Source organism: Propithecus coquereli, unplaced genomic scaffold, assembly GCF_000956105.1.
Source record: "Propithecus coquereli isolate 6110/MARCELLA unplaced genomic scaffold, Pcoq_1.0 Scaffold516, whole genome shotgun sequence".
Classification (NCBI taxonomy): domain Eukaryota; kingdom Metazoa; phylum Chordata; class Mammalia; order Primates; family Indriidae; genus Propithecus; species Propithecus coquereli.
In genome coordinates this window covers 40260-66517 of record NW_012151019.1, presented here as the reverse complement: position 1 = coordinate 66517, position 26258 = coordinate 40260, and the positions used below count along the sequence as shown (strand labels likewise).

General features: G+C 53.5%; 1 protein-coding gene across 1 annotated transcript in view; it reads left to right on the top strand.

Annotated features, from left to right (window-relative positions):
* Positions 1–26258, top strand: part of LOC105820266 (protein Daple) — a gene marked incomplete at its 3' end in the record, with an annotated part of 113019 nt that overhangs the window by 48278 nt on the left and 38483 nt on the right. The window contains exon 4 of the mRNA XM_012656726.1: positions 17622–17691. Coding sequence (XP_012512180.1) covers positions 17622–17691 — 70 coding nt within the window. The remainder of the gene's footprint in view (positions 1–17621; positions 17692–26258) is intronic.

Here is a 26258-nt window from a genome sequence, read left to right as displayed (position 1 = left end):
TTTGGCGCTTAAAAGAGTCTCTTGATTTTTTTCCCACCGGCAGTGCTGCTGCACCCTTGCTGGGATTGGTGGGCAGTTTCGCATTAGTGGTTATAGTCGTGGAAGGGAGAAAACAATCCTACACAGGGCGTGCAGGTCACACCCCAGCCCCTGTGACTGCAGCGCTCACCACACGCTTCTCTGTCCGTGGTCATCCCGCCCCCCTCCCTCCACCCTTCTCCCCCTTCTGGGCTGACCTCCAGGCACATACAGAGGCCTTCATTTTAAGAAGCACATAGGGAGGAAAAACACTTTAAAGCAGGTAATTATGGTTATGTAAGAAAACACCAATATTCTTTAGCAGTGTGTTCTGATGGAGGAGTGGAATGACAAGATGCTGGAGTTGGCTTTAAAATTCTTGGTTTTACAGCAGATGTGGAAAAAGATGGGTGAAGCAGACAGATCTTGCTTATTGCTGAATTGGAGGGATGGGGACCTGGGCTCTGTGCGTTTGTCTCCTTTTGTTTACATTTGAGATTTTTCACAATGAAAATGTTCTTAAAGTTTGTAGGATTCTACTGAAAACTTATTGGTTTGCGTATAATTTTTTTGGTGCTCCTCCATCAATCTCATTTGCCTGCTTAGAAATGCATGCCTGACTCCTACTCCGGCACTTTGTTCTTGGGACTTTGCTTCCTCCTCTTCCTCCCCCTCCTCCTCATTGAGTGCTGAGGTGCTTTATGTAGGGTTTTTGAGAAGTTGCAGTACATCCAGCCATCCCAGAATGGCCGGAATCTTGGCTTGCACAGTTTTACAAAGGTTGTTTCTTGTATAAATAGTAATGTGAGTTTTGCTTTTATTAGACAAACATGTATTAAGCATCTTTGAAGACCAAAACAAACAGGAGGAAACCAGTGAGGCGGGGAAGGGGCCCTGACTGTCTCGGGATCCCACGTGGGAAGCCGGAAGGGGAGACCCCGGGAGGAGGGTCCTTGTAGGACCCCGTGCCGTGGCGTGCGGGTGCTTTCTCCCAGTGGGCTCGTCCGGTCCCCAGCGATTTTGCCCCATTTTGATATCCCCTTGGCTTTACTAAAATCCTCTCATCCTGTTCTCAGGGTGGACCTGTTTTTCCAATAACTAAACGTTTTGAGGGCAGAGACAGAGTTCGAGTTCTTTCATGTCAGCGTCAAGCAGACTCTCTGGAAATGGGCGATGAACGAGGACCTCCAGGGGGAGGCCCGGGCACCAGCTGTGGGCACCGGGCCTGGCCAGGGAAGGCCATCACTGCCTGCTGCCCTGGGAGTAGAAGGACGCAAGCCTGCCGCCAGAGTCCATTCTCTGTGCGGGCACCGTCACCGTCCTGCTCCTGTGGCCTGCGTCGAGGAAGCACATGAATCGGGGGCAGTAAACCTTGCAGTGGCACATCTGTGGGCCTGGTCCCTAGGCGCCCTGGATGACCAAGGCCTAGTCATACACAGACGGGGGCGGGGGTGTCTGTATTTCAGCCCTTGACCCTGAGCTTGACCGGGTGGAGGCGTGCACTTGATGTAATCCCCCGACTGCAGCCTCATCCTTGGCCTCCTAGAGCTGCCTCCCCTGCGGCAAGAGCTGCGTGGGGTTTCTGGCCCTGTCGGGTGGGAGGCGTTGGTGGCAGGAGCACAGGGTTTTAGCGTCAGGTTGGCTCCAGGTTCAGACCTGGCTCTTCCACACACGGGTTTATGATGCTGGGTCATAATGGGTCTGCTTGCTCCCTGTGATGGGGACAGTCACATGACGGGGTGGGGAAGGATCAGAGCGCTCAGTGAACTCCAGTGTTGCTCATCCACTGCTGGTGGGAGTGCAAATTGGCGTCTTCACTTGGAAAAACAGGCTGGCATGAACGCCTAAAGCTCAACATCCATTTACCTTGTAGCCACGCTAATTTCATTCCAAAGTGTATACCGCAGAGAAACTCCCGCATGGGGACTCTGGCGGACTTGTACAAGAATGTCCACAGCACTTCCATGCACAATAACAAAATCCTGGAAACAGCCCAGATGCCCGTCAGTGGGAGAAGGGATGAATACACTAACGCATGATCACACAGTGGAATATTATACAGCTGTCCAAACAAATTAACTGCAGCAACATGCAATGATGTAGATGAATTCCAGCAATATCATAAATGTTAGGTTAAAAATAGCTTGCTCCCAGAGATCACATATAGCACTATTCCTGTTTTATAAGGTTAAAAGCAACTAAAATGAATCTACTCTCTAGGAATATTTGCAGATACAATAAAACTATACAGAAAGGAGCAAGGGAATGTGTACTTCTCATTCAGGTTAAGGTGTCCTGGGGGAGGAGGCGGGGTTGGCTGGGGGCACCATCTGGTTAGCAGTAGGTTATTGTCAAGGCCCCAGCCTTTGTTCCGGGTGGTGGGTTTGCAGGTGGTTATTACATTGTGTGAGTGACTACATGCAGGTGGGCCCTGTGTGGACCAAAGATGTGTGTCGGGAGCAAAGGGCTATGATTAATAATTAACCCAAGTTGGTTTAGCAAAGGCTGTGATGTCCCGGCATTCACTGGGGGTGAGGTGGGGTCTGCTTTTCCATAGTTACCCTCCCCCCTGCGCTCTCATCACCGCCTGGCCTTCCAGCTCCTGTCTCTACGCTGCAGACACCTGCTGACTGCAGTGACCTCGGGCAGCTTGGGGCTCTGCTCTTCCTTAACTACTTGTTTCCTATCTGTGTCACACAATTAGTGCCTTGTTATATATGGCGTCACCCGCTGATCATTTCCACATGTGTGTGTATCTTTCTAATGAGATGCTAATCTCCACCGGGCCAGAGGTCATGTTTTATCTCCTCTTATGTGGCAGATTACTGCCTGGTTCCATGCCACTCTCCCCTTCTTCCTTAATTAAAGAACCCGCAGCCTCCCCCCAGCCAGGGCACGTGAAATAGAAGTTGCAGGGTTGCGTGCTGCCTCTGGGAAGCCCTCCTAAAAACAGGTGGCAGTGGGCCTTCCTTCTCCCTTCCTCTTTCCTGCCTCCGGCAGTGCAGGGTAGCAGCTGAAGTCCCAGCCTCCCTGGAGGGGCAACCAGAGACTGGTCCCTGACACCCTGGGCAGGAGGCTCTCATGGCAGCTGTGGTCTGCCTGTCTTCCAGTAAACTTGGATCTTGTGTAGGTTGCTGTTTGTCAGGTCTTTGTTAACTCACAGATGAAGGTAACTCTCAGGGATGTGTCTTGTAACGCACCCTTCCATGGTTCTTAGCGCTGCTGGGTGTGTAGTGATGTACCACGAATCCCGTGGGTTAAACATCAGCAGAACCTTGACTTGGTGTCTGGACTTCTTGGGACCATCTACGTTTAGCATGAGATCCAGGTTCCCGGGAACTGGCCTTGGGTCCCGTGCTCCACTCACCGACCCGGGCACATCATTTACAGCCCCCCCATCCCGAACTTCACCCGCTCACCGGTTCAGGGAGTTAATAACCCTGCCCGCTGACATCAGAGCTCAGTGGCATAGACTGTCAGTGACTCAGTACCACGCACTGCTGCACACGTTAGCATGAACTGTCACCTTCACGGCGGGCCACGAGGTGGGAGCTCCATTACGAGGGAGTAAGCTCATCTCGTGGCCTGCCCTGAGCAGTGGCGTCTCCATGCAGGAATGGACTTAGGCACGTCCAGGACACCCCTGCCCCTGCCGACAGTGCCTCATCCTGGCCTGATGCTGCCAGCCCCAGTGGCTGCCCCCTGCTCCCTAGCAAATGCACAGGGCGGCAGCCCGAGGTGGGATGGGTGGGTTTGTCAGGGGAGGGCACTTTATCATGGCTGCTCTTTTTCCTCATTTTTTCTCCTCTCATGAAGACCAGTGTCCTGGCGGGTGCAGGATGAGAGCCACTCCATGGCAGGGCAGGGGGGAGTGTAGCGGCGGCCAGCCTGCCTGGAGCAGTTCTGTAAAGATGCCCGGTGTCCAGCCTGGCTTCCCCGGGTCTGGGTGGCAGGGCCGTGGCAGTCACTTTGGAACGCTAACCTCAGCTTGGTAGTGAGACTGTTGGACACCCAGCCGGGGGCCAGGCCGATGCTGGGGTTGCCACTGCCTTACCTGGGGCACATGGCTCTGGGGGGAGGGACTGCCCAGGGGACCTCCTGGGCCTCGCCACCAACAGCACAGCCCCCTCTTCTGTGTCTGTCTTCTCTGCCTCCTGGCTGGGAGGTGGACGACTAGTGCCGGCTTCCCAGCGTTCCTTCTCTGCTTTGCATTCATGCGGGAAACGTTTGCTTAGAGCCTCCCCGTGCCCCATCAGAGCTGCGTCCCCAACTCCAAGCTCTCCAGTGAGGGGGGTTGATAATGCCCCCCCATGGTGAGCCTGATTCCGGGAGGGCCGGGGTCCAGTCTGCTCCCGGTCACCGTCACACGCCAGACTCCTGGCACACTGCCTGCAAGAGACCGGGGGCTCAGTGCTTGGTGAGTGAGCGAACGAACACACAAATGGGTCTAAAAGCGAGGCAGTTCAAGGGCATAGATGACACAGAGGACCACGGCCAAGGTTGGGGAAGCAGGTGTAGACAGAACCCTCGTTGCAGGCCGGACGTGCAGATGCTCTAAGAGAAGCACTTAGGTGTTGGGGGGCACTGTGAGCACAGGGGGGATGCCTGGCATGTTTATCGTCAGCCTCTCCCAAGGGCATCGGCCATGAGCGAGCAGGGAGGCCTTTCCTGGCCATCTCAGCCCACAGGGCCCTGTCCACCCCCGGCCTCCCCGCAGGGCCCCTCTGTGGACACGCTGGGCTGCGGGCTGTTGGCTCGCTGTGGGTTCAAGCCTCTTCTCCCAGCCACACTGGACTCCAGGGTTGGAGTCGAGATTTCCAGCCCCAGCCTTGATACTGGTCCTGTGACCCCAAGCACGTCCTTATCGCCGCATCTCAGTTTATTCCTCTGTATAATGGGCACAGTTAAAGCACCTGCCCCACCGAACACAAGAAGACTGACACCACCTGGAAAGCGTTAGACCAGAGCGAGGTGTTGGTGCCCCGGCCCCTTGCCCTGAAGGAGTCTCGCACGGGGAAGGTGCTTTGTTACTGCTCAGCGTTTCTTCTTCTCTCATTTTGTGGCTTGGCTGGAAGAGTCCACTTGCCGCCCAGGCAGAGGTGGCGCGGACTGCCCTGCTGCTGGGCTTGGGCACAGGAACAGCTGGTGAGGGCGCCTTCATTTGCCTGAAGCGTGGGCTCTCGGCTGGCCCTGAGGGGAAACCGGGGCAGCTGGTCTGCCTTGCGACCAGGTGCCGGGGCGGGTCTGTGTGCCTTAATTTTCCTACCTCTTCGACAGTGTTCTTTGATTCTGGTGGCCTTCCCTCACACCCACCTTACCATGTCTGAAGAAACTTGTCCCTACTTTAACGAAAAAGAACGGAAGGAAGAAGAGGCCTTTTTTTTTTTTGTCCTGAGATCAGAGCCTCACACAGTAGGGGCCCAGTTGGTCTAATTGTTTCTGTCCCTGTCTTTTAGAATAGACACTCAAACACACACACACACACACACACAGACACACAGACACATACACACAGACACGCATACACTGCACTCGCTATAACCCTGGGCCTTGTGGCCCTTCATCAGCTCATTTGACTACCGATGACCGAGTCCCTGCTGCGCCAGGCCCTGGGGCAGGGGACAGGGAAGTGGTCCCTATTGCTGCCCGCGGGAGCCACGGTCTGGTCTGGGAGAGGAGACTTGAAGCTAGGCTGGTGAGCAGAGGAAGCCCAGTCTCTGCAGTGTTACAACTATGAAGAGAATCTCTGGTCCTTTGCCCACAGCCTCCAGCATTTTGGACCACACAGGTGTTACGACGCCTGTCACGCTGGGTTGCACAAGGGAGTGCCACCGGGTCCCAGTTCCTGGCTCAGGACCACATCACTAGTCAGTCCTGGCCCCCTCTGCCTCTGAGCCCAGAACCAGCCTCAGAATCCTTCTCAACACAGCACTCCAGGGAGCCACTACCAGTCGTCTGTGCCAGTCATTTGCTTTTGCTCACCCGTCACTTCATCGAGGGCCCTCTTTTGACACCTCTGTGTAATAGCTTTGTTTTCTGTCACTCTTGATGGTCCTACTCTCCTTTATTTCTCTTTTTAGTACATACCTGTGAAATATTCATTTGCCCGAGCAAATGGAAAATCTGTGGGTGAAATGGGTCTGGCATTAGCCGCTGGCTGGTGGACCTGGCTCCAGACCCACCTCCAGAGTTAGGATTTAAATGAGCCCAGGTTCTGCTTTATTAGCCACTCTGATCCCTGCCCAAAATAGTTTTCTTTGCAGTATAGACAGGTGAGGGTGTGTTTAATTGAAGGTCCCAGGAGCCTCTGTTCTCACCAGACACCTCTCCCTGCAGCCATTTCCGCTTGGCCAGCACTTGGTGGCCGTTTGCTGTGGGCTGTGACACACAGAGCCCTGGGGGGATTCCAAGGTCACACCTGCCCTGGAGACGCTAGGTACAGGTGCACTGTGCCGGGACTCAGGTGGGAAAGGGAGGGAGGGGCTGGGGCACAGATGCAGAGGTGACTATTGTCAATGAAGGGGTTGAGGAAGACTCTGGGTAGGGGAAGGCGTTGGAGGTAAGTGTTGCAGGACAGGGGGATGCGTCAGGTGGGGGGTGGGCTGAGGACAGGCTGGGCTGTCTAGCCACCACCAACCCCTGCCCACCCCCCAGCGTGGACAGCTGCCCCGATGTTAATAACATCTGTTGAGATTTTCACTTCCTGCTGAGATATTAGTCACTACAAACTTGTCGTTTCTTAACCTTCCTCCTCTCCAGCTTTTCAACTGTATCTTGAGTTGCCCTCCCCCAGTTTCCTGCTATAGAATAAATTCTTGGTGATAGAATAGAGTTTCTTGCTCTAGATGAAGTCTGATTTTTGGCTGCAGACTCCTGTAACTAGAAGTGACTGGTTTGCATAATACAGCTACTCGACTGTTGGTTTTGTGGCTTGGTTTCGTGTACAGCTTTTTTGGAAGGGCAAGTGGGGTCTAGGGAGGCAGAAATACAGCCCTACCCACTTACCCAATCTGCAGATTCACACTTCCCACCCTCCGTGTTCCTGGAGAACTTCTCCAGCCTTTGCCATTCACCCATGAACAGATTCCGCCACTCCGCCCGAGGCAGGCACGCGAATCAGCCATGGCACGCTTGCCCACGGGGCCAGACCTGCCCCTAGAACTAGAGTTCTCAGTGTGTCCCCACCAGCCCTCGGGAGTCCAGACCACCCGAGATGGTTCAGGCAGCCGTATGTGTATTTTAGAGAAAAGAAGGTACTCGCAGATGTTCAGTTCTTCCCCCTTCCAGGTCTTGGACCCTGAGTGGTAGAGAAGGGAAGGGGGTGTGGGGTGGGCTCATGGGTGCGGAGGGTCTCTGTGTTCTCCAGGACGGGCCTCCTCATGCACACTCAGGCAGCTGTGGCCTGTCTTCCTCTGTGGTCCGCTCTCAGGTGGCCGTAGGCCTCCTGCGTTGCCCCTGCAGAGGTGCCCTGGGACGCAGCAGGGAGCGGTGCTGTCCCTAAGCCCGAGGAGAGCAATGTCCAGCACCACCAGGAGTATAGGGAAGGCCTCAGGTTCGGCCACCACCTCCTGGGGCCTGACGACGTGCCATGTGCGGTGCTCGGTCGCCTGTAGGTGAGGTGTGACGCCTACCCACCTGGCCACCTGCCCACCTGGCCGGGGTTGAGGCTGAGGCCCAGCAGCACCAGGCTGGCGGCAGAGCTGCCGAGGGGACGCCAAAGCCGCTTCCACCGCCGTCTAGGTAAGTGCAGGCGGGGTCCAGACTGCTGGAGCAGCGGTTCGGTGCACATCTGGCCCTCAGTTGTCCTTTGTCCTGGGACTGCGGTGGGGTGTGTCGCTCCTGCCCTTGCATGGGGGGCACGAGGTGGGGGCACCTCCTGCGCTTCCCTGTGCCTGTGTTCCCAGCGCCCCCTGCACCAGCACGGCTGCCACACACACCTACCTGCACGGCGCCTGCTCCGCGTCCTTTCCCATTTCAGCTCCCGGCCACCTCCTCCTCGGAGGCTTTCTGGATCATAGCCCAGCTCAGATGCCTCCGAGCCCTCTGCTCAGGTACCGGACTTGCCCGTGGGACTGTCCCCCTCCCGGGCGGTGAGCTCCCCAGGGCAGGGCCTGGCCCCACAGTGCACATCCTGAGCATCCTCACTGGCTTTGTCCTCCTCGTCTGAATCCGTGTCCTAGATTTCAGGGCAGAGGTGTCGTCTCCACACCCTCCACCTCCCAACCAGTGCAGCGTCAGACAGCCAGCAGTGCCCAGACTGGTGGCAGAAGAGAGAGTGAGCAGTTGTCCTGTGAGGAGCTCTCCCTGCCTGACACTGGCCGTTGGTGTCCCTTGTCCTGTGGGCTCACGCACTGAGGTTGGGTTAGGGTTGGGGAGTGGGGTGGTGGGCTGGCTAGGTCCCCCCACCTGCCTTTCCTGCCCTCGTAGGCCCCGGCTGCAGTGGTCTGGGCTGCCACCTGCCACAGGCGGATCCCAGGCACCCTCTGTCACTCCTGCACCGACTTGCGCCTAGGAATGAAGGAACTGACAGCAGTACTGTCAGGCAGCCACGGGACGGCTGCCGGGGTGTGGGGTGGCCCCAGCCCTGCCCTGGGCAGGTGCCTGCAGGCCCTGGGTGGGTGAGTGGTGGGGGGACACCGGGTGGACAGGCACCGTGTTCCCCTGGCCTGGCGCTTCCCGGGATGGGGAAGGCCGAGCCTCTCCCCCTGAGTTCAGCAGGCATGCGGGGCGGAAAGTGCCGGTCCAGGAAGTCAGCTGGAGCCACCCCCGGCTGGAGGGCGCGTGAGGCGGCCTTGCTCCGGTGGAGCTGGTGCTGTGCTGTGGTCCTGCCACCACTGGTGAGGTCCTCCCGTGGGACCCCCACACCCACGGGCTGCTGGGTGGTGATCCTGTCCCAGCCACCCCGCAGGCTGCCATCGTCTCTGGGCGCGCTTTCTCTGCCCCTTTCTTGCTTAACCATCAGCAAAAATATTGACTTTTCCAAGAAGCTCAAAGAAAGGGGCTTGATAACCACTGATTCACGGGACAAGATCTCTCACAGCCATGTACTGTGGTCTTGTGTCGGCCCCGAGTGCCGATGCTGTCTTAGCCAGGAGGGGCGGCCTGGAGGGGCACGGAGGGCAGGCAGCCCAGAACCACTGCAGATGCTGAAGTGTGGTGAGGGGTCCCCCCACCAGTCCTCGAAGCTCTTCTTCTCCGCCCCCCCGGACCCACACCTGGAGTGTGGTCCTGGTGCGTGTGGCCCTCATGGACACTGTTGAGTAGACACGAGCTCCTCAGTGTGGCGTGAAGAGCCCGAGGGCGGAGTCCCAGGAGGCCTGGGTTTCCAGACCTGAATCTAGAGCTGCACCCCATCGTTTTCCACCCCGGCCTGTTTCCCTGCTCTGTAGGTAATCTGTGAGGCTCTTCCACTTTAAAAAAATGTGGATTCTCACCACCCTCCTGGGTCTGTGTGCGAAGATGTATGTCCACCCATTGGCCCACAGTGGGTCTGGCCCCCTCCCCCAGCACCTGTGTTGTGGACGGCCTCCCTGCCGAAGTTTGTCCCCAAAGCCCACCTCTGGCTGCCACTGGCCAGGCTCACATTCACCTTGCAGAAACAGTTCCCGAGGCACAGTTTACGGACAGAGGTACTTGCCCAAGGAGACGCCCTGCCCATGCTTCTGGGGCTCGGGACAGGCACTTCCTGGCACAAGTGAGACAGCTCTGCCCACAGGGCAACCCGGGCCTCACACAGCCCTAAAGGGAAGGCGGCAGGCGCTCCTGGGGGCACTTGGACTATGCTCGGTCCTGTGCCTGTCAGGTTCCCCGAGTTCCTCCTGGACACGTGTGCACTTGCCTGCCTGTCAGAGCTGGCAGCCCTGAGTCCCTGCCTGAGGATGTGCTTTGCGCCTCTTGCCAGCACGTGTCTCCTTTTCCAGCCACTCCCTCTCTTTTCTGAAGGAGCCAAAAGTCCCTAAGAGACTGTTATAGATGAGGGTGTGGCTCAGAGAGGGATGGTGACTTGCCTGAGGTCACACAGCAAGTTACAGGCAGAGGCAGGCATTAGTGGCTTTGCCTTCAAGTGGCGATGTTTGAGTTTCCAGGTGTTCCTTCCCGATAGTCCTCCTCCTCCTGGGTCAGCTCAGAGGAAATGTTTGTTTTCCTTGCTGTGAACAAACAATGGGCTTGTGTTTGTTTCTGTGAACACAGCCATGAGGGCAGGCAGCTAGGAAGTGTTCCGTGGCAGGGGGTTTCTGATGATGTGGTAACCTCGGATTGGCTGAGTTGGTGGCCTTAACTCACTGGGGACTCAGACACAGTGTGACCTAATTAGGGGAGCCCGTGCCCCTGGGCTTGTGCAGATTGGAGCTGATTTCAGGCCCCAGAGACCCCAGGGTTAATTGAAATGAGGTGGAACAGATGGATTGAACCCATCGGCGGCTTAACATGACAGCCCCTTAACATAAAAGCACTTCACGGCCTGCTCATGTCGCCAGGGCTCCTGCCCCAGTCCAGGAGGGAAGGTGGCAGAGACGGGAGCCCCTCGTCCGCTGGAATTACAAGCATGTGGGCTGGGCTGCGAGCGGGTGAGGATAAATCATTGCTTGCTTTTCCTCTCAGAGGCTAAATTAGAAAATTGTGCTCCGGCTGTAGGATCCTAGAAAGTGGGTATGGCTCTTGGTTTTGGGGCCAGGTCCTTGTTGCCCTACACCAGGGTGACTGACACCGTGGGGGGCGTGAATGCCTGGGGTGGGCGGCAGGCTGTGAGTGTCACCAGTTAGTGTTGAAGGGATGGAGTGGGCATCTGCTGTGAAAAGCACCCTGGTTTGGGGCATGGGGAGATGGTGTGGTACGGGGGTGCTGGGGGGAAGCCACCCAGACCTAAGGGTCCAGCCCTGGCGCTCGCTCTGGACCCTGCTACTAGGCTCCATTAACAACACTGTGCTGCGGTTCCCTCAGACCAGAAATGCTGTTAATTCTCGTCCTGGCCGCCCCACGTGAATGTTGGAGGATAAAGGGGACGGGAACCTCTCTCTGCCTGGGCGTTTCTGGTAACAGAGCACGAGGTTAGTTGGTTGCTAGTGCCAGGTTGTCAGGCAGTTTTGGGTTTGGCCAGCGGGTTGCTGAGTTGCATTCAGGGACCCTCTTGGCCAGATCCAGGGCAGAGGCTTCGAGATGTGTCGTATGGACAGTGTGGATCGAGGGCATCAGTATCGTGACATGTGCAAAGGAGATCTGCGGAATGTTCCTCCTGACTATAGGGGTGTCTCTGTGGGTTCCCCCAAGAGCATCTCTCTTGCCTGAACCACAGCTAGTGCCATGCGGTTTCTGGAAATGTTACCACTGTGGGGTTTGGACGTCTCTTCTCTCTTAGAGCGCTGGAGTAGACGCTGGGAACATTGGGATACGTGTGGGACCTTTCCTGCCTGAAGTCACTTCTGTAGTTTAGGAATTTAAAGTTTACTTTGTTTTGCTTCATTTGCTCAGAAAACTATCACATTTGCGATTTTACAGTTGGAAAGCATGATATATTCAAACCAACGTTACAAATTCACTTTGGAATGTTTTTAAAATTTGTATTCGATGTTCCATTTATACAAGTTTTAATGGAAAATTCTAAAACAGATTCTAAAATTTTTTTCTTGCTTTGAAATGTCTTTAACTTTTGTTAATAGCTACAAGCTGTGACTCTTAAGCAATATGGTGTCAGGTTATGCCAGGTTTCAAGGCATAGGGATGAACTCAGCGGACGAAACCACCAGCCTTGGGGAGCAGAGCAGCTGGTTTTCAGAACTTGGTTCCCTCGTTGGTGTGGAAGAGGTGGAGAAGACACCTCCTCCATAAGAGAGATTTTTTTAAAATCTTACTCAGTAGACATTTTGAGGAATATTTTCTGATCTGTCTTATTTTCCCACCTGTCACTATTAGCAGCTTTTAGCCACCTTGAGTGGGGAGTTGATTGACAAGGCACGTTGCAGAAAGGGCCACAGAAGGGGCAGATGCAGATTAAGAGTTCGGGGGAGAGAAAATCACATGTGATTACAGGCATGAGGTGACTGCGTGGGGGAGACAGTGTTTTAGCTGAGCCTTGGAGGACGGGTAGAGTCTGGCAGGTGGTGATCGGGTGGTGGGGTTGTACGAGGAAGGGCACCCTAGTGGGGAATGCAGAGTATGGATAATTCACTCCGATGCTCAGTGTAACCAAAGGTTTTCGCTGCGGCCCATACGTGGCAGTTGTATTTCCCAGCTCTGTCCTTGACCTGTTAGATTCCTAAGCATTCTCCACAGCCCAGCTGAGAAGCTGCCGCCTCTGGGAAGCCCTCCCAGACCTCCCTGTGCTGGGCTGCGACTGTCTACCTCCCTGCCTTCTCCGCCATGCTGAGTTCTCAGCTCACAGCAGAGTCTACATAGTATATGTTTTGTGAATACCTGCCCCAGACCAGACCTAAAGGTATGCTGGGGCACCCACAGTGCCAACTTTGAGAGTGTAGGTAGGTCAATAGCGGCATTTCTCGGTGGCTTTATTTTGGCTCTGTGGAAGGCTCACTTTGCTGTCTGGACCATCTCAGTCACCTTGGCAACCAGGAGCATGGCCGTCCTCCTGGATGCCTGGATACCTCTGCAGGGTGTTTGTCTTAAACTTTTCTGGGGCTTCTCTCTTATTTCTCTGCATCAGCCGCTGACATTCAAAGCCCATGGAGGTCATTCTGTGGACACCTGACTTTTGGCAGCATTTATTTTTCCTTCCTGGCAAAATATTGAACCATGAGATTCAGCTTCATTTGGGGGGAGAAAAATAATTCTTCTGTTTTCTTCATGAAGTCATTGTTCTTGATCCAACAGTCCCGGTGTTTCTGGTGGGAACTGAAGCTAACCCCGCCCACGCACGCACAGAAAAAGCATTTCCACCCTGAATCTTTTCCAGGGCCTAACGTTTCTCCACCTGCAGAGAAATTGCCTTTCTGTTTGGGCAGGCGCAGGGGGTGAGACGGACCCTGGCAGGATGTTCAGCCTTTTCAGTGAGGCCCTTACTTTGCCTAGTGGTGGGTGGGCCTTTTCTGGGGCCCCTGAGCCTCTGTCTTCGAGGAGCTCGTGCCTGGGAGTCACCCCTTTTCCCAGGGCCTCTGCCCGACGCTGCAGCCATCCTGGTTCTCCCGATAGCGTCTGTTCTTTCCCGATGAGGGGATGCTGGAGGTCTGGTTTGCTTTTGTGTGGGGACTAAAAAAAAATAGTAATCCATTTCACTTTTCATCTTAGAGACTTGGTGAATCGTCTCAGAGGAAAGAATGGATAACTTTTTTATTTTAAAGTAGGCCTGTCATGTTCACAGCTGAAATACTTGGTAAATAGATGCCTCTGACTATATGTTCTCTGTGCCACAGGATTAAATTGTTTTAATTGATATTAGAGAATATTTAGAAAATGCTCTTGTCCTAATCACTCTGATAAAGACAATTCTGTCAGTTTGATGTGCTGTATTTCCTTTGAGGTTTTTTCTGTTCTCAACATACATTTAATTCTGTGCGGACAAGTAAGTGTCCTTTTACACATTCGGGCGTTTTTTGCTGTCCCCCAACTGGGATGAGTGGCCATATCTTCCATTGCACTCCCAGGGCTGGTTTGTAGCTGGACTGTAAACAGTGCTCTTCTTACCACTCACCCCCATCGGTTTCTGTTTGTATTCTGAGGTTGGGGGCAGGTGAGAGCCTCAAGTCGTTCATTTAATATCCTGTGGTCGGCAGTTTTGCTGCATAATGGACAGTTTACTAAGAGTTGGGGTACCCGTCCTTGTTCTCAGAGGGGAGTTAAGGCAGTCGTTTTAAGGGGCTTGAGCTGAGTCCTCCTGTTGCCAAACCAGGGGAGGAGGTCCTGGGAGAAAGCTCACACCGGTTTAGGGCTTCCAGGACATTCAGCCGCAGTGGCCGAGTGGATACAAGTCCTGGATAGAGACTGGCTGAAAAGGAATTAGGAGGCATGTCCCCCCCAGGGACCTGACAGTTTGATGGGTTTAATGGAGGCAACTGGACCAAGCACAGAAAATGAGCTTCCTCTGCAAGCCCCGGCGCAGGTGGAGCAGGGAGGTAGGTGTCCAGGCCTCTGCCTGCCCCTCACTCAGTCCTTCTGCCTCGGATGGGGGCAGGTGCTCCTCTGACACCAGCAAGGTGCAGACACTCAGTAAACTGTGAACCCCGCTTGGGAGGAGTGTGGTGTGAGGGCGTTTGGGGAGGGGAGGAACATTTAGACTGGAGGTGGGAAGGCTCACATGGTGACAGGAGGGGACCAGGGAGCGCAGTGTGATCCTTGCAGCCAGGGCTTGTGCCTGGTTCTGAGACGCAGTGAGCAGTGCCAGCGGTGACAAGCGTTTGGTGTCGTGGGCTCTGGGAGGCCATTGGCCTGGACGCTGGTCCTGTTTGCTGTACTTTGAGTGGCCCAGAGGCCCCTCCGCCCAGCATGGTCACTCACCCTCGTGACCAGGCACCTCTGGATCCAACATTGCCCTCCCTTCCCCATCACCCCTCACTGCAGAGCTCGATCGCCCATGAAGCCTTAAATGGGGCACCCCCTTGTCAGCTGCGGCCACCACAGGGGCTTTCTGTTCCAAGTGCCAGGCGGGGGTCCCCTTTTCAGCAGCCTCCTCACGTCCCAGATAGACTGAGAGCTGGGCCTGTCGCCCTGGAGGCCTTGTCACCGCCACCGCGTTTGCTCGGCTGTCCTTAGGGAGGGCAGAGGGACTGTGGTGGGGGCCTTGGGGACCTGGTAGCCATCACCCACATGTGGCTGTCAGGGCCTGGAGACACAGTGGTGTGACTGAGGAAGTGAATTTTTCATTTTAATTAGTTTAGACTTAAAAACCTATGCCTAATTTAGTTGTAGGAAAACTTTTAGGTGTGTTTGGAACAACCTGGAAATGCAGTTCTACTTTCTCAACTCCACATTTCATGAAATGTGAATACAGATCAAGTAATTTTGATGCAAATTTATCATCTGAATTGAGATGTGCTATGAGTGTAACATACATACTGATTTCTAAGACTTAGTATGAAAAAATATAAAATATCTTAATAATTTTGGGTATCTGTTATGTGTTGAAATGATAAATTTATATTGGCTTAATTAAAGTGTATTAGAATATTTTCACCTGTTTCTTTTTACTTTTGTAAAGGAGACTACTGAAAAATTTGAAATTATTATATATCTCAATTATATTACCGGACGGTCCTGGCATCTCAGCCTGTTTTTACTGGAAATGTGATGGATGGTCCTTTAGGGGGACCAGTTAATGGCTTGAGAACAGCTTTGGCCATAGGATTAGGTTTTAGGAGACCCATGGTGTTTTGAAACGAATAACTTTTTAAAAAATTGTTCATAAAACCTTCTTTTTTTTTTAAAGAGACAAGGTCTCACTGTGTTGTCCAGCTGCAGTGCAGTGGCACAATCACAGCTCACTGCATCCTCAAACTCCTGGGCTCAAGCAGTCCTCCCACTTCAGCCTCCCAAGTGCTAATAAATAGGACCATGGGCACATGCCACCACACCCAGCTAATTTTTAAACATTTTTTGTAGAAACCGGGTCTCAATATGTTGCCCAGGCTGGTATCAAACTCCTGGCCTCAAGCAATGCCCCCACCTCAGCCTCCCCAAGTGCTGGGATTATAGGCATGAGCCACTGTGCCCAGCCAACATTATTTTTTAATTGCACCAATGACATGTCTCTTGTGGGAAAATTAGTCAGTACTGATTAGACAAAATTAAACATCCTGTTTTATAGGAGAATATGTAAGTTTTCTGGCAATATTTTCTAGCAATATTTGCTTAGATTAACATTGGCATGAAAATACCACTTTGCATTTTTGCAGTGGCCTTCAGATTATTTCAAAAAAAAAACCTAGATGATTTCACATACTGTATCTCATTTATAAACTTGTGCATCCTGGTAATAGGGCCGAGTGGTCCAGAAACTCAAGACAATAGCAGGAGGACATCAGCCAGGAATTCGAAAGGGACTGTGGGTGGTTGGACAGTGATGACTTAGTTCCTTCCCATGCTGGCCTGAGCACTGGAGTTAGGTGTTGAGGCAGAGGAGGGAGCTACAAGACAGGATAGGCGAATGTTGTTGGTGACCCTCCTTTCACTGCATGAGTTAGCTGGAAAGTGGATTCTGCTGATTTTACCTGTGGTGTGCATTTTGCTCCGGGGCAGGGTTTGGTTGGGCTTGTGAGGAGACCAAGGAATCCTTTGATGAGCTCCTGCTGTTGAGAGATAGTTTTTTCATGTTGATTTTTTCCAAGCCCTAAAGGAGGGCTGAGGCTGTTACACAACTCACACTTTGTCCAGCACTGACAGGTATTTACCACCTGAGACATGCTTGAGAGAACATGAGCTGTCCCTGACACGGTGGCATGTGACCCTGGATGATGAAGGAGGGTGGTCCCCAGCATTGAGTGGAGGGGGCTGGTGTGTCCGGGGGTGGGGTACACCTCGGTTTAGCATCCCCTCCCCCGATTTGCAGTGTGGACAGGAGCCCTAGGAAGGTAACAAGGAGGGAAGATAAAATCATTTTATGTATTCTTGGCATGTGTCGGCCTCTCCCACAGGCTTAGCCAAGGCCCCTGTTCTAACCTCGTGATTCAGAGATGGCTCTGAGATGCTCACCCGGCCACGTGGGATTAGCTGGTTGTGTAATTAACCCCCTTCTCTTCTTGAGTGCTAGTTGGCAGTGCGCTGGGCACAGAGATTCCGCACGTTATGCAATAGAGTGACTCCCTGAAACAAGTTGTGTGTCAGCGGAAACGCATCTAAAACGGCCTAAGAGGAGCTTTCGTGGTGAAGAATTTCTATAGTGACCACTTTTGGGATAATTATGAAACCCATCCCCTTCTTTGTCTTCCGTAAAATTGGATTTTTTTGTCTTCTCATTTGTGAACACGACACATTTGGACAGGCAAGACCCGCCTGCCCCGGGAGATGCTCTGGGAGATGTCCGCGGTGGGCCGGTCTGCAAGCCGGCACACTCTGAGCAGGGCTGGTGAGGGGCGTGCAGACAAGCGTGTGTGACTGACGGCTGGTGCCGGGGCCTTCTCTCAAAGCCCCTCGGTGTGAGGGGTGAGGCAGCTGGTTGCCCGTGCGCCGCCCGACTGTGCAGGCGGCTCTGACTTGTCCCTCTCCCAGGAGGCCTCCTCATCCATGACTCGTACCAAAGGCCTGCTTAACGCTTGGATCCCAGATCATCAGGCTATAAAGGCTCGGTAGCATCTCTTTAATCTTTATTCCCTATTCTTTTTTAATTGCACAGGCCATACAGTAAAATAGTTGAGGATATCTTTGAAAAAGCAACTCGCATATTCCTGCTCTCCTGTCCCGTCATGTGTCTCCTTCATTCCCACCTCTCTCCACCTATGCAGACATAATTTGTATTCAATAACACTTAAGGCAGAAGTGCAATTAGGCTTTGACTTTTCACGTATATTATATCTTAAATATTCCTTCCTGTTGTATAGTATCTTCATAGTTACCATTTAATGGCTACACACTCATCCGCCAACTGGATTAACTGTGGTTTACTTAGTCACTCTTACTTTTTTCCTGTTCTTAATGGTATCTTTTCCCCTTTGTTTCTGTAGGAAGTTCTCCAGCAGCTGATTGTAATGAATTTGCCCAATGTTTTGATGATTGGCAGAGACCCGCTGTCTGGTGAGTGAAAACGCCCCCCGCCCCCATGCCGGGGCAGTGCCATGGGCTTTGGGCAGCTGTCGGCCGAGAGCACTGGCTGCCAGCTTGGAGCCAGCACAGTGAAGACACGTGATCGTCCGGTGAGATTTGAAAGAGTGGGTTCATTACCCTGAGGCTTTAAGCCAAGAGCACGTTTCTTCCTTAAGAACGAATCCTCCCTGACCCTCAGATGTGTGCGCAGAGGCAGATCCAGCCACGGCTTGGTTCCTCCTAAAACGGCAGGTCCAGGTTCAGGTGCCTGAGTCGTGTGGTAGGCTCTCACCTCCTCAGTAAACGTGGAATCAGATGACGAGAAAGTAAGATCTCTTTAGGGAATCATGTCTGTCTTCACTGGGATCCCATGAGGCTCCATTCATGTTCGGTGACAGAGCTCCCCAGGGCGTGTTGTCATTTATCTGTGTCCCCGCTGGACCCTGAGCTCCTGGCAGGCGAGGAGCTAGCTCCTCCTGGTCTCTGATGGTCAGCGTGAGTTTGAAAGACCGGATGAAATGTCCCCCTGGCATCTTCCAGAAAGCTGGAGCTTAGTGCATACCCGTCAGGTAACTCCCTGGGCGCGTTAAACACAGTGGGGGTCACTCCCTCTCACGAGTGTGTGCATCTGCCTGCACCCATGGCCCATGGACATCAGCTCACGGGCCCCAGGGACAGACTTACTCCCTGGCCAGGACTTCCCTTGCTCTGATGGAGACCTCGTGATCATTTTGTGGCCCTAGGTCTAGGACCTCCTGGAATAGGTGGGAGGTCAAGGGAGGCAGGGAGACTCACACCTTTAGGATGGGAACAGACTGGGGGTCCCAAACGTCAGTGGCTTATGCAGAAGGGACTCGGGCTTCCCTCTGTTGATGTCTCCTCACCCCAGTCTCACCGCAGTCTGGCCGTCCTTTCTCCAATCCGTGTGACAGTAGCTAAAGTTGCCTTGAGACTGGAGGAAAGAACACCAAGTGACCTGCCGAGGATGTGACTCGCAGCGGAGCAGTTCTGTTTTAGTGCCACGGCCCTGAGAGCGTTGGCAGCAGCTTCCCTGCGCCCTCGGCGGGAGGGGCCTCTTTCTGGGCTCCAGCTGGCTGATGTGTTCGCCTTTTCTCTGCGTGAGCCAAAGGGAAGAGGTTTCCTTGACCTCCCGTTGGTTTCTAGCAGGCTGGCCCATGAGCACTCACCACCTTGCACGGTGGCTCTACAGAGTCCACCCAGGCCCGCCTGGTGACTCTGAGCATTAGTGGCAGGGAGCCTTTGGTTCTGCTCGCCCCCCAGCTCTGCGTTTGGGCCGTGTGTGTTCTGGCTTTATTTCACGGCTCCCCCAGAGAAGGATAGAGGATGCCAGATGCAGCCTATCCTGGCCACAGTCCTGGTCTCCAGGGGCAGCTGGGACTCCTGTGGTTTCTAGTTACTTCAGGCAAGTGGGGTCTGTTTCTCTGTGCGAACTCTGCCGCCTTTCTGATTCATTTGGGGGCTGGTGGTAAAGTGGGGGATGAGAGCAATGCCTGGAGAGGTTGGTGGTTCAAGCTCAGGTCTGCGGCTCCGTCCGCTCTGGAGATGATTGAGCCCACGATAAGCCCACCACGAGCTAGGCATTGCACGCATGTTAAAAAACGGAAATAAAAGTGTGCTGATGTGCAGCTGTGCCATCCCCATTTATAGATGAGAGAACTGAGGCTCAAAGGGTTTAGATGATGCACCCTTGGTCACGCCACTCGGAAGCAGAGGGGCCGGTTGGAAGCCTGATCTCCTGTCTGTATCACACACGGACGTCTAAGTGTTAGGCTGAGCTGCGGGCGGTTGCAACATTCAGCCTTTTTGACCTACACAAATGGCAGTGGGATATGGTCCAACCTCACATTAAGCACATTCTCCATCCACCCCCACCTTTAGCTACTGTGTCACCCACATAACTTGCCCACCTTCCTGCCCCCTCTCTTCCTGTCCCAGTAGATGTCCCCCTTCCACTGCTGTCTGGAAGCCTGCCCTCCCTGTGCCCCTGCTCCATTGGGTGCCTCTTCAGCGGCAGAGAGGTTGTCCACGGGCGGAGACATAGGTCCCCGCCTTGGGGCTGGCACCAAACAGGAACATCTGTTGAGATGTGGACGGTGATTTTTTTTTTTTAAACAGCTTTATTGAGGCATAATTTGCATATTATAAAATTCACCCATTTTGAGTGTGTAATTCAGGGTTTTTTCACATATGTATAGAGTTATGCAACCCTCACCACAATCTAGTTTTAGAGCATTGTGGGGAAGCTGATTTTAAACTGTTGACTGGTAAATTAATGTCCTGGGACCCAGCATAGTACATGGTCAGTACATGTTGATCAAAGAGGTTCCGGTCCCACCTCCAAAGGAGAAGTTGGAGAGACGAGAGGTGAGCTTTGGGAAAGTTGAGGATGAGAATAACACCTGTTGCAGCGAGCTCAGAGGGTCCCCAGGCAGGGCTGATTGACGCGCCAGACAGTGGCCTCCGCAGGCTGCACACGGAGGGCGGGGTGTCAGGTGGGGGAATGTGAGCCGGGTGCACGGATGGGCAGGTTTGACGGAGGTCCCCGGGGCTCTGAGAGCAGAGGAGGTCGGCAGGGGACATCCGCCAGCAGGAAGACGCAGACACAAGTGCCAGAGGCAGAGGGATGTATTTATGAAATAGTGCTTTCAGTTTTAAGTTTTAAAAATAGATATGTGAAGCTTTTTGTATTCCTTTTTAAACAAAGTTGGTTTTTTTTTATTTGCGTGGTTGCCAGGGTGCCCAGAGTGGTATGCTTTTTAACTAACTCTGTCACACGCGAGTATGAGGGGCATACTTGTGCTCTTTTTGGTGGATGCTGACAACATGCTGTTATTTATAACATTTTACAGTTTTGGGTCGTTTTTCTGTTTGGGGCAGATACATCACAGTGGAACCAGGTCCCAGATTTCAGATCCCAACAGAGCATCTGGGCCATCTCCTTCCCCACAATACAGTGGACGCTAAAAGATCCTGAGAGGCCAAGCATTTGTTCCCCATTCTGTGACCTAAAAGAGAGATGTCACAACTCACACCACGACGAGACTTTTCTGTGTGTCTAACTTGCCTCCTGCACTCGTCAGACAGAAGGATGTTCTCTCGTTTCCCACGCTGGGTGGAATTCTGGGACAGCGCAGTGGATGTGAGGCAGCACTTCATATACTTTATTTTTCTATTTTTGTGGACAGCGTGGCCAGAAGGGGTATATATATACTTTAAATTGCTTTTGAAATCTCTCCTCAGTGTCTGCCCCTCCTGGCCAGAACTCCTCATCCTCTTACGCTGTGTCGTGTACCTTGGACGGCCCAGGATTTCCTCTCTGATCGTGGTGTGGTTTTGCTGCTGTCTCTCAGCTGCACCCACGTCCCCGGGCAGGGTCTGTCTGGTGCCTCATCACTGTAGACCCCACTCCTCGGAGCACAGCCTGGGCGCTGGTGGGACCCTGCTCGAGCCCCTCCCCGACTTTGCCGTGACGGCACTGAGCAGAAAAGGCTCCCCCCCATAGCTGGGCAGTGTGCCGAGTGTCATCGGGTCCTTTGTTTTATTCATTGTCGGCCAGACCTTAACCCTTGGCTCTGCCTTCAGCACACCCCAGAAGCTGAACTCTCCTCTCCTTTCCTCCTCCATGCAGCTACCTGGGTCCAGCCACCAGGGCCGCCTCCCCACTTCCGCCCCCTACAGTCTGCTCCCAGCAGGCAGCCCGAGCACCCTCTCTAAAGTCAGCTGATGATGTCACTTTGTGGCCCCCTTCTGGCACTAGGCCTGTGCACTGACCCGTCCCGCCACCTGGGTGGTGCTCTTTCCTGGGGTACCTGCTTGCACAGCTCCTGCAAGCCCAGCTCAGATGCTGCCCTGTCGGGGTGCCCCCCAGCCTCCCTCTCCTGCAGCATGCCCCATCCTCTTTCCCCCACTCTGTTTTCCTGTTTTCCAAAGCTTTTCTCACCTGTAAATGTACTCTATAATTTATTTATTTTTTCCTGTGTGTGGCCTTGCTTACTTTCCCCCCAGGGTGGACTTTCTGTTGAATGCAGGAGTCCTCAGGGTTTTGTTGCTGTTGCCAGTGTGTTCTGAGTGTCTAGATCAGTGCCTGGCGCGTAGCTGGTGCTCGGTAAACAGCAGCCAGGCTGGGGGAGGCCCGCCTTTATCACTTCCTCCTCCTCTGCCCGGTGCTAGCCACGTGATCTTGTGGATAAAAAGGTCAAGTGTCCGTGGTCAAGGTCAAATGAGCTTCAGTCCCTGCCCAGTGCCATGTGTGTGTCTCCCCTGGGCTGGAGATGACCCCCTGAGAACCGCCTTTCGCCCAACCATCTTGCTGGTTGCACATTAGTTAAACACATTTCTGCAGTTTACTGATGAGCATGTTCTACAAGAAGCCTCACGAAAACCAAGAGCTCACATCTGCCCCATCTGTAAAAGGAGGGGGTGTTGGAGAGCTGGGACAGCCCCGGGTCCCTCCAGCTCTGGCTTCTCGGCAGCCCGGCCTGTCACTGTGCCACACACACAAATAAAGACTAGATTTGTCAGACAGGAAGCCAGGGTGTTAGCAAATTAATTTCTGTGATGAATCATAGGACAGTCATGCTGGAAGAGAGCATTGTTTTTTCGACCAAGGTTTGTGTCCAAGTGCACTAGTGGTTTCCAGGTTTATAAATTGCCAATACCCTAAGCCGTTTACATGGAAGGGAATGGGCCGTATATGTGCAGAAACCCAGGCAGAGAGGGGAGGAGCTCATTCAGAGGCACACAGCGTGGAGGTCCCAATGTAAAAGATGGATTTAACACCATAAACTGTACAGACGGTTATGTAGGTGGACAGCCACTGGTCCCAACAGGAGGACTGGCCTCTGTCATTGTTTGGCCCTAATTTCTCACATTATAAATGCCACGCTAGATTCCTGGGAGCCCGTGGAGGGGGCTGTGACCCCATACGCACGCTCTGCAGGGCCTGATGTGGCCCTCCATCCTAAGTTTTCTCCCTCTTAGGGTAGTTGCAGAGGGGCTTCTAGCAGCAGAGAAAGCGCTTTGGGGAAGCAGAGTTCTGTGCACACAAAATGGTGTGGATGTCCTTCCCTCCCAGCTAAAATGCAGGACATTGTTACACCTGCCACTCCAGCTGAGGACAGTCCGATGTCTGACCTCCCCAAACAGAAGACTGGAACGCCCTTGCATCCTTCCTCGGCTTTGCTGGCTGCCCCTCGGCCAGAGGCTCGTGGAAGGAGCTCAGCCCCAGCCTCTGCTCCAGCTCTCCTTGTCCACACACCCACCGCGCTGGTGAGATGAACAGGCCGCCTCTGCTCAGGAAGCCCCCAGCCTGCATTCGGGCAGGGAGGGCAGGAAGACAGGGCCAGTCCATGAGGCCGATGGCTGTTCCAGGATGGAAGGTGGCGAGAGCGTGCTTTCATACACAGTATACAGGGGCTCACGAGTTCTGCCTGGGCAGGACAGGAAGGCTTCCTGGAGGAGGCGGTGTCTGGGCATGGCCTCAGAGAACTCTCAACAGAGAAGGCGAAGGAAGGTGGCCTAGGTGGAACGAGCTCAGGGGAGTGGAAATGTGCTGGGAGTCCCATGAGTAGCAGTCGGGTGGGGGTGGGCAGGGAGGAAGTCTCCTGTGACAGCTCAGGTTCAGGTTCCGAAGGCAGCGGGGGAAACAGAACTCTTGAAACTCCTTGGAATTTAATATTTAACCTTCTCAGTATTTACTTGCTCTCCTGCCAAGGGCGTCCTTGGAGTGCGTTTCAGATCCCCTGGAAACCTCCCCTCCCACGGCCCATGCTGCGCAGCCCTGCCTTTGGGTTGCCACCAGGGCTCGTGGGCAGCAGTCCCTGCTGCCGAGGTTGTGTTTTCACAGGTCAGAGGGCCGTCTTCCCTGCCCGCTCCATGCCCTGCTTGCTGTGCGACATGCAGGGTCCAGGGTCTCCCGTTCAGGCTTAATGAGCCGTTCTGTGCCCTTTTCCCGAGCCTCGTTGTTTTTATTTTATTTCTCCTGCCCCTAATTCTCTAATCCTGTTTATATATATATATATTTTTCATTAATTTTGTATTTGTATAAAACCTCGGGGCCTTTGAATGGGAGGGAAGAAATAAGTCAGTCTTTTTTTTCCTTTGAAAACCGATCTTGTAAGTATATTTTGATTGTTGTACTGTTTCCCCTTTCATCCTTGAGAGAGCAAGTCCCAAAAAGCAACCAAACGCTGCATGCTCCGCTGCCCTGTGCTGCTCGTTGGATTCAGAGATGAGTTCTTCAGTCCGGCTGCAGGGCCGGGGGTTGCCGGGCACTTGAGCTAAAAGCCGGGGCTTCCTTTTCTGGGAACGTGCAAGGCTTGGCTAACGCCAAGTCCAGGCGAGCGGCTCAGCACGGCCGCCAGGCCGGCCCCTGGGCAGCCCTCGGGATCTGCCTGGATACCAGACTTTGTTTAGTAAACTTCTTAGCGATGGTCTGGGAGAAACTCCGCTGGCTGCTGCCACAGCCACGCCATGGCTTCCAGCAGGACTGCTCTCTGCGGCCGCGGCCGTCCGAGGAGGAGGGAAGAGATACTGTTTGTCAAAGGTCTTTATGTTTGGAGTTTTCTGCCTGGGGTTGCGGAGGGACCATTTCTCAGATGTCTCCTGTTTGCCCTGGGACCTCACGTCCTCTCAGGGCAAACTCTGGGTTTCAGGCTGCAGTCTTGTGGTTGATTCTCCTTTTCTGGTTGTCTTCAGTTGTTCGGTGCTGGGAAATGAATAAGCTCTCAACTTCTGCCACCTCAGCAGGCGGGTGGGGTAGGAGTCATTTTGGGGGTGACAGTGCTCTGAGAGGCTCAAGGTGGTTGTTTTAAATTGTTCTACATGACCTAGGGGCAGCTGTCTTCTGTCAAGCACGGTGGTGCTGGGGGATCTGTGGGGGTGGGGCTAACTTGATACAGGTAATAGACACTGGGACGTGGGGGACACTGGTCAGGGTGCCCTTGGGAGGCCCCTGCACCACTTCACACAGACGTGGCTTGGTGCCTGCCAAGTCCATAGTTGATAAATGTTTGTTGAATGACTAAATGAGCGAATGGGGAAATGCCTAGTTATATTAATGCCTGGTAGGGGGCCACATATGGTAACATGAGAGTTTCATGGGGTTGTTCCCTAGATGTGAGCCATGTGTAGAAACACCTGCCTCCTAGCCCATGGGTAGGGACATGTAGAATGGAGGGTCCCTGTGGCCCCAGCCACAAGGAACTCTCCATCTATACCATTCCTGGGCAGTGTCTTGTGGAATGTGACCCTGCCTGTTAAAATAATAATAAACGGCTGCTTTTGTTGTAAGTAGAGCCCCCTGGAGGGCCCCTGGAGCTGTGCCCATGCGGGCGAGTCTTGGGATGTGCCTGCACATCGAGGAGAGACCTGGACACTTTCAGTGCACCGTCCTTCAAATCAGTGGGACAGCCCCATGATCGTCCTGATGAAATGACTCATTTTGAAATAGAAAACCGGAGGAAGCACGGTTAGTGGTTCACTTTAGCTTATAAGTGAGAAGAGAGGAGAATGATAATTGTTATTATTTTGAGACAGGGCCTTGCTCTGTCGCCCTGGCTGGAGTGCAGTGGTGTCGTCATAGCTCATTGCAGCCTCAACTCCTGGGCTCAAGCCATCTTCCTCCTCGGCCTCCCAAAGTGCTAGGATTACAGGCGTCAGCCACCGCACCCAGCCCAGAATGTGGAATTATTAAGAAAAACACATACATATATACTAACAAGAGAGGAAACTGAAGCTGTTCTTTTTGTTGTTCTACCCAGGTATTTGATGCTAACAGTTAACATCACTCAGTCAGTCAGCAAACACCGGTAAAATACCTGCACGGTGTCAGCAGGGTCAGAAGCTAAATCACGTAGATCCCTGTGTTAGAAGGAAATGTAAATACGCCATGACAGTCTGGGGATAGTAGGAGGTAGGAGATGGTAGGCGATGGTGGACTCGGGATCAGACCTGAGTTCTGTGACAGCCCCCCAAGCGTTGTTCTTCTTGTGTGTAAGATGGAGCTAGTAGAACTGTCCTTTTGGGACTGCTTTGGGGGTTAGATGATAGCACGTTATAGGTTACAGTGCAGTAAGGATGGTCTGTAGGTGGGAAGGGCACACGGGGAGGGTAGAATTAGCTCTGCCGAATTGGGTCAGTCCTTCAGGTTGTGAGGCCCCAGCGTGGCTGGTGATTTGCAGGTCCCGAGCCTCTGTTTTTGTGGGGAGCTGAGTTACCAAGACAGAGAAATCAGTTTCACTGCTTTTCTGTGACCCGTGTCTGTGCAGAGAAATCACTGTGCCTTCAACCTCAGCAAGGCAGGCGTGCAGGTGGGGGCAGGAAGGGCTTGGGAAGGGATGCTTGCCTGCCTTTGCCTAAGTCCCCGTCTTCATCCTCTGTAGTCATTTATAAACGACAGCATTTATTTTCCGCATCCAGAAAGTGTGTCCTTTTTTTTTTTTTTTTCCTGAGACAGAGTCTCACTCTTTTGCCCGGGCTAGAGTGAGTGCTGTGGCATCAGCCTAGCTCACAGCAACCTCAAACTCCTGGGCTCAAGC